At 39.8% G+C, this 19,919-nt stretch overlaps 1 protein-coding gene across 2 annotated transcripts in view; it reads left to right on the top strand.

Moving 5' to 3' along the window:
* Positions 1 to 472: 472 nt before the first annotated feature.
* The window catches only part of LOC126248525 (uncharacterized), a 169,836-nt gene continuing 150,389 nt past the window's right edge, over positions 473 to 19,919 (top strand). For both annotated transcript variants that reach the window (XM_049949577.1, XM_049949578.1), the window contains exons 1-2: positions 473 to 1,106; positions 13,707 to 13,879. In XM_049949577.1, coding sequence (XP_049805534.1) covers positions 13,708 to 13,879 — 172 coding nt within the window. In that variant the 5' untranslated portion in view covers positions 473 to 1,106; position 13,707. The remainder of the gene's footprint in view (positions 1,107 to 13,706; positions 13,880 to 19,919) is intronic.

Raw genomic sequence — 19,919 nt, 5'->3', positions numbered from 1 at the left:
GTCTTCGGGTAAAGAATGTATGCAGACGAAATACATTCTGCTCCTGGTACAGGCACATTCTAGATGCTTTTTCTTCTCGTTGTTTCAATTACCTTGAAGTGCAAAGGAAAAAGTTTACTTTTCTGGCGGCGAATTGTATTCTTTCGGGCAAAGTAGAACGCACTTCACACAACCAGCACATTTGTTCACTGCTGAGGGAGCTTCTAAAGTAGTTACCGTGCTACATACCGCTATGTAAATAGCGAATATGAGGTGGGCAAAGAAAGAAAAGGCAGCAATAGTTTCCTAATTTGCAATTAATGAACCAGATGAACATAAAAGGAACTGCTGCTTTAAAACTACCGCAGTCACGACGCTACCGACAACAGTGACATCTATCGATTCCTTAGAGAAAGCCAAAGTATATCTTTGAAAGAAGCGCAGCCACAGTACCTCTCGTGACGTATATATAAATAAAGGCACGTATCTAAACGTGAACTGACGAAGTTATACAAAATTAGACTGAGTACAAACAGTTTGAGCAATAAGAATCTAATCGCAGGAGATCTGATAATATACGAAGCAACTTTCAATCTTATTCATAGACAGTCAATAATCTTGCACAATAAAAATATTGCACAATGCTATGGGCAATCTAGGGTTAACTTTAATTGTGGTTCCTTTGAACTGAGACAATAGACATTAGACTGAAAGTGTAGTGTTGCATTTCTTCTCAAATGAAGTCTTTGTATTCATTTGTCGTTCACATCTTTCTGCCAACATATTTGAGTTTCTCATGATGTTGTTTTGAACGTCTGAAGGTGTGATACAGAATGCGACGTTATGTGCTGGTGTGTATGAGTGAATTTGTATAAGAGAGAAAAAAAAAAAAAAGAGAGAGAGAGAGAACAGCCTTCCAGTGGCTCCTTCTTTGTGTCAGTTCACCTTACGCTTGTTCCGCAATACATTGTGGAAGTGCCATGTAATGGGTATTGAGATAAGAATAAACTAATAAGTGTATTGCATCAAAGCAGGTTGTGCATATGTTAAATGCACAGATGAATGCTTTCGTTTTTTCAGCGTTTATTGTGCTTCAAGTGAATGGGAAAAATACGTTTTAATTGAAGGTGAGTGTGTGTTTGTGTGTAGTCCTTTAGAAAACATACACAATATGTACTTCATAGAAGTTTGTTTTGCTGTCACGTTACGTAAATCAACGAGACAGATAGGTATGACATCTAAAGTTTCGCTTTATATGCACATAACTGCGTGAGCTGCACCTGATATCAACGGTAGATTATAATTTAAGAGTACCTACAATTGTGTAATAATTATGTAACCATAACAATAATATAATTAACTTCATACATAGACTGAAGTCTTGTTTCCAGACAATTACCGCAATTTTGCAAATAAATAAATTTATCAGATTTGTGCACAACGAATTCAGATTATCTATGTTTCAGTTCTTTACAATTTAAAACTTTCGCTTGTAAAGTTTGTTCACTTTAAAAATTTGTGGTGTTGTATACCTCTCCAGTAAAGATGACAAAACTTTTGAATATTCTCGAAGTTGAAAATATAAAATCACCGCAGGAAGTGGTGTTGCAGATGATGTTATCGATGATGATGTTGGTTGGTTATATTCAACAGTGCTATCATCCTGCCCTCTTTTCCAGCAAAAATGATATAATTGTTTTTCTTTATACATTACTTTTTTGAAATTAAGAATCAAATCCTCTTAGGTGTCTTAGTTATGGCACTGGACATTTGTTAGAGAGATTCAGTTTTTGCCTAACAGTTCTCAATTAGGTTTTTGTAATTCACTACTGTTGAATTGTGTTTCCTGCAACGAGAACATTGCCTTCTTGTTTTGCATTCTCCCTCAATTGGGAGAGAATGTTTCATCTTTAAACGCTGTTTAAGTGGATGTGGTATTAAACTGTACCCTTCCTTACTTTATATGGTCAGCAAACAGGTAGTACATGATTCTACATTCAGATAGTTCATGGATTACAACTGTTTGAGAAAACTACTTTTTTATTCAATGGGAATGATTCAATTTTTTTGGTACAACTCACACTTTCATTCAAAGTGCATATAGTCTGTAGGCTACTTGTTTTTTAAGACTGTGGTGGTTGGTTTGTGGGATTAAAGGGACCAGAAAGACTGTGGTGAATAAAGCAGATTGTGCCTCAAGCTTAATGCATTACCTGGAATGATTCAGGTGTATTGACCATATCCTAATTGCACCACTTTTGAAAATATATGTTTAGGAGATAATGTCTTTTACATACAAGTAAAGGAACTGTTTGATAGCGCACTTGGCAAGTTGTTGTAAAAATGGCAAATGATTCAGTGTCCATTTCCTGATTTATCTTTTATTTTCCATTTACATGACAGAATTTTTCCTCCTGTGTGTCAAAGGATTTACTACAGTTTTCATAGAGGGACACTACCCTCCAAACCTAGTCGATTGATGGATCTGCCTTAATTCATTTATACTTAGTGTTCCATAAATCTCAACATCGAGACCCTTCAGGAATATGGAATGAGTGAAGTTATACACTGACAGACACAGCCACTGCAGGCTATTTCTCTTCAACAAATTATGCAGTTGCTAATCCACTAATAGTGATAATTATAGGATTTATTTCTAAAGAACTTTAGGATTATATATGTTTGTGTATGTGTAGAAAATCATTGCCTGTCCTCTTCAAATATGCAGTTGCTGTTTTTATCTAATGTGTCCAGGCTGATACTGCACCAATTTTAGGTTTCTGTCAAATGTTTTTGTAGTATTGAATTGAATTGAATTTTATTTGATCCAGTAAGATTACATTGTGTACAGTAAATGTACGTGTAATATAGGACATGTCAAAGTATTAAAGTTCTTTATCACTTATTTTTCTACACCTTTAGCTTACATTTTTCATCACTGATAATGAGTAACAATATATACAAATTTAATGACATTAGTATTCTGCAACACTGTAAAACTCTTTTTCAATGAGATAGTCTTTAAGTTTCTTTGCAAAGTCATTGTGAAGTACACTATCTTGCAGGGTTTTGGGCAGACTTCTTAGTAGTCTGATACCAGAGTACTGCGGTCCTTTTTCTAGCATTTTCAGTCGGTGGGGTATGCTCCGTACCTCATTCTTCTTTCTTGTATTGTGGGTGTGTACACTAGCATTTGTAATCCAGTCCTCACTACCTTTTGTGATGTACATTATTGTTTCGTATATATACAACGATGAAAAAGTTAAGATACCTAAATTCTTGAAACAGTTTCTGCATGTTTCAGAGGTCTTTCTTCTTAAAATGGTCCTAATTGCTTTTTTTTTTTTTTTGTAATGTGAACACTCGTTTTGTCTCTTGGTTGTTTGAGTTTCCCCACACAGTCACTCCATACTGTAAGTATGGTTCGAAAAGTCCATGATACACTGTACACAGAGGGTTCTTGTCTGAATACTGTGATAGCTGCATCATTAAGAATATGACAGAGCTCAGTTTCTTACAGACATTATTAATATGTTTTTTCCATTTCAGTTCGTTATCCACAAGAATACCTAAGAATCTAGCAGATTCTACTTCTTCCAGCCTTGTTCCATCAACCTCTAAATCCATGTCTACAGCCTTTTTTTTTGTTTTTAAACACTGCATACATAGTCTTTTTTAATACCAATCCACAAAAGTTCAAACAAACCTTTTACATCACCACAACTTCCTCCTGCCAGCAAGTGCATTTGGACTGTAACAACAAAGGGGAATGGGAAAGTTATAGGTGAAAGCATGTAACAGTTTTTTTTTCTTTTTTTGTGAAATTTTATACTCTTTAAGTAGGAAGACCATTCTTTTTACTGCAAGTCATTTCTTAATACATTTTTATAGGCTACTTCTTAAATTATTTATTTGTTTCTTAGAACTGAAACCATAATTTAAATTAAATTATCTAGAAGTTGAGGTACCACAAAGTGTTAATTAAGGCAATTACTAGACAGTTATGAGTCTTCCTCCTTGTTGAATACACTTCAGTCAAATGCTGCTGTTGCGACAGTTATTTTATGCTGTAGGAAAGATAGAACATCACGGTTTAATTTACGTATTTGTATTATATTTTACATGTGACAAAATTTTGCAAGTTTTTGTGGTGTCAGCTTGCAGCCTAGTTGTTAAGTCTAAGATAAAATGAAGCTGTTGTAAAACTGCCATGTGACTAGAGAGACATGTTGGAAAAATGTAAAAATGATTGTCTAATTTATTTTTGAACTGGTTTTATTTAAAATCAAACAAGAATGTAGGCCTAACATATTATTCTGTTAGTGCTACAGTTATGTCTTCAGCTGACAGTGGGTGGTCACTGTATCATGATTATTACAGCAGCACATGAAGCAACATGCTTGAGTTATCAGTTACTGCTAAAGCAGTTTAGAGTGGGAAGTAATTGTTTCTATTGTGGCGTAATTGTCGCAGATGATCGGTCTCTTCTCTACATCGTCAAGATTTCAGATGAAATTCATAGCTTCATATGCTAGGTCATTGCTCAGAAATCTGACACAGAGCTTTTGGAAACAGAACTTGTGCGTTTAATATTATTGAGGTGAGGAAATTTTTCTACCAAATTTTATGGACAAGTTAATATCAAATGCTATAAATCTTTACCGATAAAGTTGTAGGTAGTGGCCAGCAGGCACAGTAATTACGGCAATAAATAATAACTTGCACTCCCGTCACTTAATATGAATACTTTTATATACTCACAGCGTATACACAATGCCTGTAGCATAGAGTACATACTACGATAACTGCTATGGCAAAGATACAATTGTTCTTGCTGTGATATCATTGGGGGTAGAGCCAGTGTTGGTTCTACGTCCCCACAAAGTGATATTTTCACTAAGTTCTATTAAGATTTTATGAAACATGACATGTGCAAGGTATTGGTTAGTTAACCAAAGTTATCATTTGCATAGTGAGATAGTGACAAAGTTCTTTCTTTACACTTGATATGTATTGCAAGGTCCTCTGCATATGGTGTACTCACAACTCTCAGTGGGGTTGTGATTTGCTCTTGTTATTGCTTTGTGCTGCATGTCTTGCAGGAGTCTGATGCTTTGTGGGGTTATATCAAGTCATAAGCTGCAATATAACCTTCAGTGAAGTAGTTCATGTCTGACAGGATGTAGATTACTCTGTTTTGATTGTATTGTGAAATGCATGCTGCTTTGACTCCCTCTAGTCGTTTGAGGTTTTGAATGTGTGAGGTGTCTCCATGTAAGTCGTATTGTAAGCTGTCTGATGCACTTGTTGCAACCTTTATGTCAAATAATCTCAGAGCTGTTCTTACAGATAGTAGATTCAGTTTATTAATCTCGGTAGTTGCATTCTTCGCTCTTAGTACCCTATCTCCAATGTGCTAGGAAAACGGCCTGACTGTTTCCAGTTTTTGTTCTCCACAGGTGAATTTGTCATTGTTTGTGGGGGTCCCTCCTTTCTTGAATGTAATTGCTTTTGTCGGAAATGCGGGAGCGTCTGATCCCGCCCGTCTGCTTTGACTCATGACGTCACAAATATGGCGGAAACGACCATAAACCACGATTCCAATATGGCGCATATAAAGTCAGTACGTACACATTATGAGGACAAAAATACATTGAAAACAAACACACACACTTTCCACAAAAAAGCCTAATGGCACTAACGGGACAAGCGCGGGATATGGGGTGTTTTTGGATGGGGGCAAACTAAATACAAACAAATTTAGACACCCAATCCCATACAAAACCACACAAAACGACGAAAAAAACTGACATCACAGAACTCCCCAAATACCACTAAACACAATATCATCTGGAATCAGACACTTCCCTTGACCTATGTAGCTGAACAGCAGCTCCCGATCCCATAAATTAGGATCAAACACTTCCCTTGACTGTTAATTTTATCCGTCATATCCATTCCTGAACAAAAACAACAACCGATTAATTTTAATAAAATTACCACACAATGTACAGCGAACAACACTAAATTAACCTTCACACAAAATCGTTAACTCACTGAAACGAATTCCACTACAAAACACAGCCAACACACTAACAATTCTGGATAATGAGCAAAAGCAAACTGAGCCCATTACACCACACAAACGAAAACCCTGAACATACCACCAGAGAGCACAACAAACCACAACACGACGACATCTGACCACACAAACGAAAACCCTGAACATACCACCAGAGAGCACAACACGACGACTTCTACAAACACGCCACACTCACAAACCAAACTCTGCGCCGTTGTGACGTCACACACGACAACACCCTTACGTCACGGGTCAAAGCCGACGCGTGGGATCGGACGCTTCTGTAGACCCCTTTTGTCTTATACTTATTTATGACCAGGTCATTTTTGTGGGACAGTTTTTCCAGTTTGTTAATGGCTTCTGCGATGACACACTTCTCTCTTATAGTAGGATCATATCATTGGCATACATCTACATTTTCACTTAAGAAATTGTCACTTACATTCAGTTCATTTCTTAACCTAATTCAGTAAAATTTTTCCCAGTTTGTTTAAATTATTTGAGACTTTCAAAAATCTGATTTCTCAGGCTGTGCAAAGTAGAATTTTGTTTCAGATACATTCTACAATTATGCTCCACTAGCCACCTTGGCAGAGGGCCTTTCTTTCCACTATCACTTTTCCTCTCTCTAGTTCCAGTTGCAAATAATTTACGGGAAGAATGATTGTTAGTAAGGTTCTGTGTGAGTTTGAATCTCAAATTTTCTATGTTTTCAAGAGTCTGCATTCTTTGACAGATACATCTTAAAGCCGTGTTACTGTTGTTCACCTGCTTTGGACTGCATTAACAGATACGACATACTTGAAAGTGGCATAAAAGCTGAAATCTAGATAGTACAAAAATTAGATATAGTAGTGCATAGTGAAAAGGAGGTGTACTCTTTCAAAAAATTACCATAGATACTCTTAGCAAGATATGCACTGAAGTGACGAAAGTTATGAGATACCTCCCAATATAGTGTTGGACCTCCTTTTGCCTTGCATACTGAAACAACTCTATGTGGTATGGACTCAACAAGTTGTTGGAAGTCCCCTGCTAAAATATTAAGCCATGTTGCCTTTGGAAAGTGTTGGTGGTGCAGGATTTAGTCCAGGAATTCACCTTCCAATTATGTCCCATAAATGTTTGATGGGATTTGTGTTGGGTGATCTTGGTGGTCACACCATTCGCTCAAATTATCCAGTATGTTCTTCAAACTAGTCATGAACAGTTGTGGCACATTTTCATCCATAAAAATTCCATCTTTGCTTGGGAACATGAAGTCTGTGAATGACTTTCATCCCTGACAGTGCTTTGTATGTGCAGAGAAGTTATCCAGAATCATAGTTTCGATTTGTGTAAGTGACCCTATAACTAGATGGACGAGTTCATTCTGAGGTGCAGAGGAATACAAGGGCATAGTACTCTGAATAGAATTGTTTCTAATAAAGCCCTGTAATGTTGAGTCCAATCTTCAGATGGATGAAGATGAAAATTGCAAATTCAGCTGTGGATACTGGATTGAAGGTTATCTACAGTTTCATAACTGGAAGCAAATGATTACGGTAGCCTACACCAGTAACTTGCAATTGGTTCAATTGTAGAGATCATTGTGATAGCTATTTAGAGGTTGAAAGGCAATCATTTTTCCCAATGGTAAAAGGGGGTGGGATTAGCTGCCATGGTGCAAGGTACCCACATACTGTAGTAGTTTCTGTAATATGGCTGAAGATGTGGATTTCAATCATTTTCAATTCCACATAAACACTTCTTTCTCTCTCACCTATGCATTTTTTAAATAGCGTTGCGAAGAAACTGGTATGACATCATATTCACTGAAAATATTTGCAATTTCTGTCTTTATGTAGTTGTAACAGTTTCTGGCTCTAGATTAATCAGTCAACAACATTTCACCACACTGACTTCACAGTAGATTTGACCTTCTGGTGTGTCCTTCACGAGCTCTGTAACAAAGGATGGTCTTAATCATTTTGATTTAATTTTACGTCTATCACATGCAGTCTTGAAGATGTCATTGACGAAAAGTGTCGTTCTCATAGCAGTGTTCATATTGGAGCATCACTCTGAGCCACACTTATAAACGAGCAGCGATAGGAACATTGATAATTCCCACATGAGTTTTCTTCACGAGCATCGAGAATGCTTGTGAAATACTTGCCAGACTAGAAAGACAAAAAGCATCATAATTACAATTGTTTTAGGAAAAATTTGGAATGAAGTGACAATTAAATCAAAACAACATTTATGTACACTGAAGCGCCAAAGAAACTGGTATAGGCATGTGTATTCAAATACAGAGATATATAAACAGGCAGAATACGGTGTTGCAGTTGCCAACGCCTATATGAGACAGCAAGTGGTTAGATTGATTACTGCTGCTACAATGGCAAGTTATCAAGATTTAAGTGAGCTTGAATATGGTAAAACATCAAATCTCCGACATTGCTGCAGCCGGAAAAAGATTCTGCCGAAACAGGACCAATGACAACTGAAGAGAATTGTTCAACATGACAGACATGCAACTCTTCTGCAGATTTCAATGCTTGGCCATCAACATGCATCAGCGTGCAAACCATTTAACGAAACTCACTGATATGGGATTTGGAGGCGAAAGCACACTCGTGTACCCTTGATGACCACACAACACAAAGCTTTATGGCTTGCCTGGGCCTGTCAACACTGACATTGGACTGTTGATGACTGGAAACATGTTGCCTGGTCAGACATATCTTGTTTCAAATTGTATTGAGTGGATGGCCGTGTAAGTGTATGGAGACAACCTCATGAATCCATGGACCCTGCATGTCAGCAGGGGGCTGTTAAAGATGGTGGAGGCTTTGTAATGGTGTGGGTCGTGTGCAGTTGGAGTGATAATGGACCCCTGATATGTCTAGATATGACTCTGGCAGATGACATGTACATAAGTATCCTGTGTGGTCACCTGCATCCATTCATGTCCACAGTGCATTCATACGGACTTCAGCAATTCCAGCAGCACAATGCAACATCCCAAACATCCAGAATTGCTACACAGTGGCTCCAGGAATACTCTTCTGAGTTTAAACACTTCCACTGGCCACCAAACACCCCAGATATTAACATTATTGAGCATATCTGGGATGCCTTGCAATATGTTGTTCAGAAGAGATCTCCAAACCGCCTTACTCTTAGGGATTTGTGGACAGGCCTGCAGGATTCATGGTGTCAGTTCTCTCCAGCACTACTACAAACATTAGTCAAGTCCATGCCATACCGTGTTGTGGCCCTTCTGTGTGCTTGCAGGGGCCCTACACTATATTAAGCAGATGTACCAATTTCTTTGGCTCTTCTGTGTAAAAAAGTTTTTCAGAGTAGTATTTATAATAGGTAACACTACATTATGGAAAGATAAGTTTTTAAGAGATCATAAGTATTTGTGGTCCAATAATGCAAACTTCAAATGGATGCTTTATGACACATTTATTGGTCATGAAGTTATTTTTGCTGTAAGATAGTATTCAATATCATCTCTGTCAGTTATTAAATTTATTGAACATTTCCATTTAACAAAATTGGTAGCCACATATACAAACTTTAATATGTATATACTCCATTTAAAATACATTATATCAAAGACGAATTCAACAATTATTCAAAAGTGTGATAACCTAATGTTGATATATTCTTTGTCGCCATCCAGCTGAAGCTTTCCATTAGATAAATCAGTATTTATAAACTTATAACTAGCATCAAGCATTCCTTGTAACACAATAGAACATTATGTTTATGTTTTTTGAGCACAGAATCAGAATTGGAAAGGTTAATAATTCAAATATGTTTAACTTCCTAAACAGGTGGAAACATCCAAATGATGTTGTAGTAACAGCAGTAGCAGTAATCTACTATTTTTCTGAACTCATCAGTATATGCAGTTTTCACATTTGACAATTTGACAGTCATCTCATCTAAATTTAGTTACCTCTTTTATGATTTTTGCAGCAGTTGCGATCAAACAAAAACATGCTAATAAAGAGCTGACCAGTACACAAATGTCTGGAAAAAATTATAATTCATTAAAGCATAATTTTGTTTTTTTTTTTAGCAACAGCAGTACAAGATAAATCTCAAAGCTTATATGATAAATTTAAGACTGTGTTGGCTTCCATTCCAAAGACAAAACAAATACACTGCCCGACACCACTTCATTCTGTTACGAAAGGTCTGTCATTAATGGCCTGTAGAAGCTAAGAGCCACACTAGCCTTCAGTCATGCTTGTCTTTGACACTCTTACTGGTTGTCACAGCTCCAACATACACCTACACTATGTGGTCAAAAGCATCCGAACACCTGGCTGAAAATGACTTCGTGGCGCCCTCCATCAGTAATGCTGGAATTCAGTATGGTGTTGGCCCACCCTTTGCCTTAATGACAGCTTCCTCTGTCACAGGCATACGTTCAATCAGGTGCTGGAAGGTTTCTTGGGGAATGGCAACCCATTCTTCACAGAGTACTGCACTGAGGAGAGGTATCAAAGTTGGTCGGTGAGGCCTGGCACGAAGTCGGCATGCCAAAGCTTCCCACAGGTGTTCTATAGGATTCAGTTCAGGACTCTGTGGAGGCCAATCCATTACAGGGATGAAACTCTCCGCCACAGTCCATGCATTATGAACAGGTGCTCAATTGTGTTGAAAGAGCTCAGTTGCTATCACCGAGCGAGGTGGCGCAGTGGTTAGCACACTGGACTCGCATTCGGGAGTACAACAGTTCAATCCCGTCTCTAGCCATCCTTATTTAGGTTTTCTGTGATTTCCCTAAATCGTTTCAGGCAAATGCCGGGATGGTTCCTTTGAAAGGGCATGGCCGATTTCCTTCCCCATCCTTCCCTAACCCGAGCTTGCGCTCCGTCTCTAATGACCTCGTTGTCGACGGGACGTTAAACACTAACCTCCTCCTCCCTCCTCCTCAGTTGCTATCCCCGAATTGTTTTTCAACAGTGGGAAGCCAGAAGATGCTTAAAACACCAATGTAGGCCTGTGCTGTGAAAGTGCCACGCAAAACAACAAGCGGTGCAAGCCCCTCCCTGAAAAACACGACCACACCGTAACACCACCACCTCCAAATTTTACTGTTGGCACTATGCTTGTTGGCAGATGACGTTCACCAGGCATTCATCATACCCACACACAGCCATCAGATTGCCACATTTTGGTTCATCACTCCACACAACATTTTTCCACTGTTGAATCATCCAATTTTTATGCTCCTTACACCAAGCAAGGTGTCGTTTGGCATTTACCGGCGTGATGTGTGGCTTATGATCAGCCGCTTGATCATGAGATCCAAGTTTTCTTACCTCCCGCCTAACTGTCATAGTACTTGCAGTGGATCCTGATGCAGTTTGGAATTCCTTTGTGATGGTCTGGATAGATGTCTGCCTATTACACATTACAACCCTTTTCAACTGTCAGCAGTCTCTGTCAGTCAACAGGGAAGGTCGGCCTGTACGCTTTTGCACTTCCCATTTCCACTTCACTATCACATCGGAAACAGTGGACCTAGGGATGTTTAGGAGTCTGGAAATCTCGCGTACAGACGTATGACACAAGTGACACGAAATCAACTGACCACTTTCAAAGGCCATGAGTTCCATGGAGTGCCCAATTCTGTTCTCTCACGGTGTCTAATGACTACTGAGGTCGCTGATATGGAGTACCTGGCAGTAGGTGGCAGCACAATGCACCTAATGTGGAAAACGTATGTTTTTGGGGGTCTTTAAATATGTCTGCTTGTGTCTGTATGTGTGGATGGATATGTGTGTGTGTGCGAGTGTATACCTGTCCTTTTTTCCCTCTAAGGTAAGTCTTTCCGCTCCCGGGATTGGAATGACTCCTTACCCTCTCCCTTAAAACCCACATCCTTTCGTCTTTCCCTCTCCTTCCCTCTTTCCTGATGAGGCAACAGTTTGTTGCGAAAGCTTGAATTTTGTGTGTATATTTGTGTTTGTTTGTGTGTCTATCGACCTGCCAGCGCTTTTGTTTGGTAAGTCTCATCATCTTTCTTTTTAGATATATTGAATTATATTAATACCTTCAGCTGCTAACGGGCGTTGATATATATCAACGGGGATAGGTGAAAATGTGTGCCCCGACTGGGACTTGAACCCAGGATCTCCTGCTTACATGGCAGACACACTATCCATTTGAGCCATTGAGGGCATGTCCGAAAGAACAGACACCATATCCATATAAGTGTATAGTTGTGGCAACACCGGCCATGACCTTCTTCTTCTGTGCGGATGCACACACATTCTCCGAACTCTTATGGGACTTGGTAAGAATGTCTTCCACAAGTAATGAGTGTGTTGGGGTGGGACACTACAAATGTAGTGTGTGGACATACAAGGTGAGAATGTGGGTCTCGCGGGAGGCATGCACGAGATGGTCCCTGCTGTTGCTCTATCCTCTGTGCTCTCGGTGGCTCAGATGGATAGAGCATCTGCCATGTAAGCAGGAGATCCCGGGTTCGAGTCCCGGTCGGGGCACACATTTTCACCTGTCCCCATTGATATATATATATATATCAACGCCCGTTAGCAGCTGAAGGTATTAATATAATTCTAATTGTGATATTCGTTGCGTACACACTCTGCTACTTAATTAGCTACTGCTTTTGTGTAGTGTACCCCTGATCTTTGAATCGGGCTTACATAGTTCTACAAAGTAAAGATCTTTACAGAAGCAGTGGAGTATCTTGATACTATCCACCATCTGTCTCCAAAATGGGTAGTCCTAGTCACATTGGGATATATACTGTCAGTAGGAAGCTCTGCTTTCACCGCATGAATGAGATTCATGATCTTCACCCCATCAGCTAGTTGCTTGTGGGGAATGGGGATAGTTGTATAATGGTAGGTATCTGATGTCATTGGTACTGACATGAGGTGAAAATTGTTAGCCTGCACCCCCAATAGGCATCAGTACAACTTTTGTAGCAAGGTAATGTTATTTAAAGTTCACGGCATGGCTTACACCTTGTCTTGGGTCATTGTATTGGCTCTAATTGTTTGATGATGAAATGACTGACATTTTATATAAGATTAGCAGTGTCTTGATATATGTTGACTTGGATGCTATAAATTCTGAGGACTTCCTCTCCTTTACAGTGGTAACTATACTTACGTAACTTTCTGGAGGAGTAGGTTACAAATCCCATCCAGACACCTGGTTTTGGTTTTCCATGCTTTGCCTTAATCAAGTAAGTTGCTGGGAAGTACCTTTAGCGAGAATATACTTTATTTCTTATGCTGTACTTCTCCTATATGAGCTTAAGCCCTCTGAAAAGACCTTGTTGTCAGTGGGACATTAAACCCTGATTTTTCTTCACCACAAACATGTTGCAACTGTTGTGCTTTTCAAGTCTGCCATTGTTTTAACACTGTTGTGTGCACTGTCTTTTAAAAACATCGAAGACTGAAAATTGTGCTTGCATTCAAGAGTGTGTTAGTCAAAGATAATTAAAAGTTGATGAAATGGGAGCATTTAGTATAGTGTTGTGAGAATTTGTTTTATCTGACATTTTGTGGAACATGGTGAATATTATCAAATTGTGGGATATAATTTGTGCTGCATACATATGTAAATGTTGTGTGTAATTGACGTGTTACAGGATGACTGAACCAGCAGGTGGCTCGGATAAAAGTTTTGGCACTGATGTTGCTGGAAATGCAGTATCAGGGAGATCAGCAAGATCTGCTACGTTGGCAAACCTGAAAGCATTGTTCCAGCACCAGTTTGATAATGAGATCATTACTTGTGTAGCTGCAAGTTTTGGATGGAATGGTAAGTGGTATTTTTCTAACTATTCTATATTCTGACAAATTTAATGACAGTGATAATTGGTGTGAAATTCGTGTTATCTCATTTTTCGTTATGTGAAATGAAAGGGCTGACTGTTTGGGTAATAGTTTTTCTAAGTTGATTTACTGCTTTAAAATTGGGCTGCTGGTTTTACCACCTACATTTAATGGCACCTGAAATTGTTGTGGACCTTGTAGTGATGATCAGAAATATATTAAGTCACTTTGTCATTAAAAAATCCTGTAGTGGTTCTCAATTCTCAATTCAAAGTGAGGAGAACTATTAAGTTCACCGGCAATACCTTCTGATAATATCTTGCTTCTCCATTCATTGACAGTACACTTTTCAGTCACATTTTGTTGTTTACAATGAGGTATTTGTGAAATATGAACTAGAAGTAGAAAATAAAAGCCTATACAATACAGATGGGTAAAGCTATAATAATGAAAAAGTAAACACTATCTGATGGAGATGTAAACTAAAACTGAAAGTTTCAGGACCACTGATTCTTGATGTAGAGGTAATGGGAGAACAGTATGAAAATGTGATAGAAAGGAAGACAGATCAATCAGAACCTGGGATTGATAGAAATTCATGAAATTTAGCTGCCTGTGGGTGGTTTCAAGCTAAAGAAAGCAGGATCAGACAAAAACTAAAGGTCAGAAATTTCAGTAATCTCTTTGCATGTGTTAAATCACCAGCAGAATAGTATAAGTAAGTAGTTATGCAAGTATAGGTTGTATGGTTTAAATGGGCATACAATCATTTATTTATTGATGTGTTTTCTTTATCCTCACCCACCTCATGATTTTTATCTCTGTTTTGCTGGTAGTGGGTATGATCTGAATAGGTTGTTAATTTTCTATGCCAGTTTTGTATCTCTTGCCCATTACCAATTTTCTTACCTTAATTTCATTCTTTCTTCATTATGTGTTTGTGGATGGGATGGGGGGGGGGCGGGGGTTGGGGGGGGGTGAGGTGGTAAAGCTGCCTCCTTCCAGATGTTTGGTTTGAACACCACACTGCTTTACTAGTCATGGTCCGGCCCTGAAGCTGGTGTACCCTTGCCCTCCTCAGACGGAGTGAGACACTTGAAAAAGACCAGCTCCTGTAAAAATATCAGATCTCCCACCCTTCAGCCCCCCTTGCCATCCACCCACTCGTCTCCCAAAACAGTATCTGTTTGGACTCTGCAACTTAATCCAAGTGCCACCTAGTGGCAGCTTCCAAAGTGGGCAGGTCAGACCGTCCAGTATAGTCTGCTCCCTGCCGGGAGACCTTGCAACCTACGTGCGGAAGTGGATCTCCCAGGTCTTCTGTGTGCGCAGTTAGGATTAGCTGCCGTTGTAATGGCTGAAGCAGGTAGCTTTGAGACCCCGTAGCGGACAGACAGGCGTGTATGTCTCCCACCTAAGCCAGGAGCCGCAGTTGGCTCATTGCCCATGCATATTGTAGAGTTTATTCTAATAAACACTTATAACGTACAATTTGTTCCGTCCAGTTATTGTGAGTGGAAATAAGGGGAGGACAGTGAGTCCTCTCGCACTGTACACTCAAACGCCAATGTATCACCACAGGAAGACGAGCCTATGTGTACATTTTCCGGTCCTCCAGGCTGGATTCAGTGACCACGTGGAATTGACCTTCGTGCTTATTCATTTTCCGGTATTTGTGAACTTTTAAAAAACCACTTGTGAGCTGCGCACGTTATTGGTTTCATTGGTGAGCGCTAACGAGTGTCCCTAGGCCTGTTCGACACTTCGCTGATAACAGCCTTAGCAACGGTGAACGGGGACATATTTGTGAGCGTTTAATGTGTCTCAAACTCAAACGTGAGAAGCACAGAAACATGTCGGTGCCAGCATCATCGGTGACGTCACCTCCTGCTCCTGCCGAAACTTCACACCTTCAGAGACTGCAATGCCCGCCACGCTAGCTGCCAGTGCCCATGACGGTGCTGCTGTTCCAGTCCGTACTGCCTCGTATTGCCACTGCAGCCTGGTAAGTGCAACTGTTGGCTTCCTTCTATCATCTTCCCAATCCTAAACTGGAACCCTCAGAGAAATAGAAATTAGTCAAGCAGAGAGGTGTAGCAAAGGCCACTCTCTCGTGCTTAGCGAGCTTCGTGCAGTCTGCGGACAGTGCCAGCATCGAAATGCTGGGATCAAAATTAAGTCGATTGACTCGTATTCAGACTGATTTTGAGTCGTCTCAAACACGGCTGGAAATTGAAGGCGAATCAGCAGATCATAGTAAGGACAGGGCAGAATTTGAGGATTTGTGTCACTTTGTTGAATCCACTATCAAGGGTTCAATGAAGAGGTACACCCAGCTTTTGCAGCCTTTATGCTCGAATCCGTCAGGTAGTGTCAGTTCTTTGAAACTACATTTTTGAGTCTCATTATGAATAACAATTAAATTGATGACAATCAAAAACTTCATTACCTTAGTTTGTCTTTGCGAGGTGAAGCTAAAGACCTGTCGAAACGTGTACCTGCCACAGCAGGAAACCTATCTATGACCCAAAAATAATTGCAGCCACACATGCTAAGGCTTTGTTGGCCTTACCTACGGTCGACCATGGTGCAGCGAGCTATTATAGGCAACTAATTAATCACGTATGTAACCATTCGAAGGCCTTAGAAGCTCTCGGACCTGATGTTCCACTTCATGAAGTTATTCTTTCAGGAGAGATTCTGGCTAGTATGCGACCTACGGATCATCATGAGTGGGAGGTAAAGATGTCTGGGTTGACATTCACCACATTAAATCAACTAATAGATTTTTTGGAAACAACACCTCAAGGGACCTGCAAGGAAATGTCAATAATTCAAGTCAAATGAGACATGTGAGGAGGGCTCATCTGGCTAATGCTGATACTGAGGAGTCACGTAATTTTTGTAGTGAACCTCACATTATCACTAAATTCAAGGGGTTTCAACACTAAATGTTGATGAGTGGCAGGCATATGTGACAAAAAATAAGCTTTGTTTTTTGTGCATCCGCTCTGGTCATTTCTCGACTAAATGCAAGATTTCTCCTTGTAAGACATGTAAGGGAAGGCACAACATACTGCTCCACAAGCCTGCTGATCCAAGGAATGGGCAGAATAGTAAATCAGGAGGCCATTCCTTGGCCCATCAAGCTATGAACGGGAAATCAAACCTCCATTGTGATGTTTTGTTGCCAGCAGCTGTTGTCAACATTAAGGACAGCATGGGTTGACAGCAGGTTTGCAGAGTTCTCCTAGATAGTGCAAGTCAGCTATCATTTATATCTAAGGGCATGGCAGAGAAATTAAAACTGAAACAAAGTAAACATTCATTTCTTGTGAAGGATGTAAACAATGCCTCTGCAGCCTCAGTGTCTTACATGTGCAATGTTGAACTGTCGTTAGGCTCAATGACTTTCATGTCAGAACCACTTGTGCTATCATAGACAATGTCACCGGTGCCCTACCAGAGAACAAGATAGTTACAAGGTCCTGGAGTGTCCCATGTAATATTCTGCTCGCTGGTCCAGAATTCAACAAGCCTGCCACAGTAGATTTAATTCTTGGTGCTGAGGTTTTCTTTGATGTTCCTTGTAAGGAAAGGCTGGTGAAACCAAGTCATCCTTCAGGTAGGATGCCTTCAGTTGCATGTAACATACCTCGTTCTACAGTGACCTCGTGCTTTGTTAGAGGTGACAGTTCAGATGCCAAACTGCAAAGGTTTTTGGAGTTGGAGGAACTGTTTACAGAAACGATGAGTAAGCTGGATAAAATATGTGAGGCTCACTTTCAGCACCACATGGCACTAGATGAAGAAGGGAGATTTGTGGTTCAACTGTCATTGAAACTGTAAACCCTTAGGTGAATCACAACAACAAGCCTCTCGGAGACTGACTCATCTTGAGAGGAGATTTAAAGGGCAACCGAATCTGCAGAAGGGATATGCTGCATTCATGCATGAATGTGCTGAACTGTAACACATGGAGATCTGTAATTCTCAAGGTATTATTGGTCCAAGGTGTTACCTTCCACATCATGCTGTCTTCAAAGAATGTAACCCCACTACTAAGTTGAGGGTAGTATTTGATGGCTCCGCTGCCACTTCTAATGGAATATCTTTCAATGATATCTTGATGGTTGGTCCCACTGTCCAGCCAGACTTATTTTCCATTATTATAAAATTTCGCTCCTTTAATGTGGCTCTGTAGGCTGACATATCAAAAATGTATTTCCAAGTGTGTGTCTTTCCTGATGATAGGAACTTCCAGAGAATTCTGTGAGGAACTTCCAGAGAATTCTGTGGCAGAAACACCGCCTGAGCCGGTGCAAGGATATAGACTATGTACACTCACTTATGGAATCACTGCTGCTGTCTTTCTTGTTACCAGATGTCTTCAACAGTTGGCTTTGGAAAATCGAAACAGGTTTGCAATGGCATTGCAAGTGTTGATGTCTAGCATTTATATGGTTGACTTATTAGCTGGATCAGCTATGGAAGCTGAAGCTCAGGAACTTCAAACTCAGCTGACTCAACTACTTGCTTCTGAGCAGTTTCCACTGAGGAAATGGTGTTACAATAGTCACAAGGTCATGGAAAAATTTCCTGTGCAGGACAGAGAAACGTCTTTGCTTTGTCATCTTACTGATGAGCAAGCCATAAAAACATTAGGGATATTATGGCACCCTGGCTCTGACACATTCCAGTGCCATGTGCAGCTGAATAGTCATCGGCTCTCAAAGGTTACCAAGCCCAATGTCCTGTCTACAACAGCATCAATCTATGACCCACGGGGGCTTCTAGGTCCAGCAGTCATAAGAGGTAAATTGTTCTTGCAGCGCTTGTGACAACTAAGCCTTGATTGGAATGAAATTCTTCCATCCAACCTCACTGATGAATGGAATGCTGTTTGTGTGCAACTGCCTTCCCTAAATGATATTTTGATTAACAGGAAGATCATTCCTTGCCCCCAGTATGTTAAATTAGAAGTTAATGGTTTTTGTGATGCTTCACAGTTGGCATTTGGTGCGTGTGTATACGTCAGATGTGTTCTTTTCTATAACAGTGTGCCGGTCTCATTGGCTGCAGCCAGATCTCGGGTTGCCCCTGTGAAACAACAGTCTCTTCCATGTGAATTATGTGGTGCTCTGCTTCTTGCTCGACTCATTCACAAGGTGGCCAATGCCTTAGATATCATAGATAGTGGCAACATTCATTTGTGGACGGACTCTCCAGTAGTTCTTTGTTGGCTGCAGCATGGTCCTGGAAAACTTTTTTATTTATTTATTTATTTATGTACACTTCAAGTTCCATAGGGCCAAATTGAGGAGCAAATCTCCAAGGTCATGGAACATGTCAGTACTTGAAATTACAACGTAAAAGTAATAACAGATAAAAATAAATGTTTATGAACCCTAAAAAAGTCAGTCCATAAGTTCAAGTAAACACAATCAACAATACAATTGAATCAGCTTAATTTTTCAAGGAAATTCTCGACAGAATAGGAGGAGTGACCCATGAGGAAACTCTTCAGTTTCGATGTGAAAGCACGTGGATTACTGCTAAGATTTTTGAATTTGAGTGGTAGCTTATTGCTCGAGAGGTAAGGAAGTCTGATCCAAATGCAGGTTTGATTCCTGCCGAGTATTACCGAGTGAAAGCTGCTTATTCTTGGGAATAAGCTAATATTGTTAACAAAGGAATACATATATTGAGAGGCCAATGTGAAATAGCCAAACTCGTGAAGAGGGGTTGACAAGAGGTACGGGAACTTAACACCACTTACTGCCCGAACCACCCGTTTCTGAGTCAAAAATATCCATTTTGAATGGGAAGAGTTACCCCAAAATATAATACCATATGACATAAGCGAATGAAAATAAGCAAAGTAGACTAATTTTCTTGTTGAATGATCACTAACTTCTGATACCATTCGAATAGTAAAAATGGCCGTATTAAGTCTTTGATCAAGATCCTGAATGTGGGCTTTCAACGACAGCTTACTATCTATCTGAACACCTAGAAATTTGAAC

The sequence above is a fragment of the Schistocerca nitens genome, chromosome 3 (assembly GCF_023898315.1).
Source record: "Schistocerca nitens isolate TAMUIC-IGC-003100 chromosome 3, iqSchNite1.1, whole genome shotgun sequence".
In the NCBI taxonomy this organism is placed as follows: domain Eukaryota; kingdom Metazoa; phylum Arthropoda; class Insecta; order Orthoptera; family Acrididae; genus Schistocerca; species Schistocerca nitens.
The sequence above is the reverse complement of the archived record's forward strand: the minus strand, read 5'-3'. Positions and strand labels throughout refer to the sequence as shown.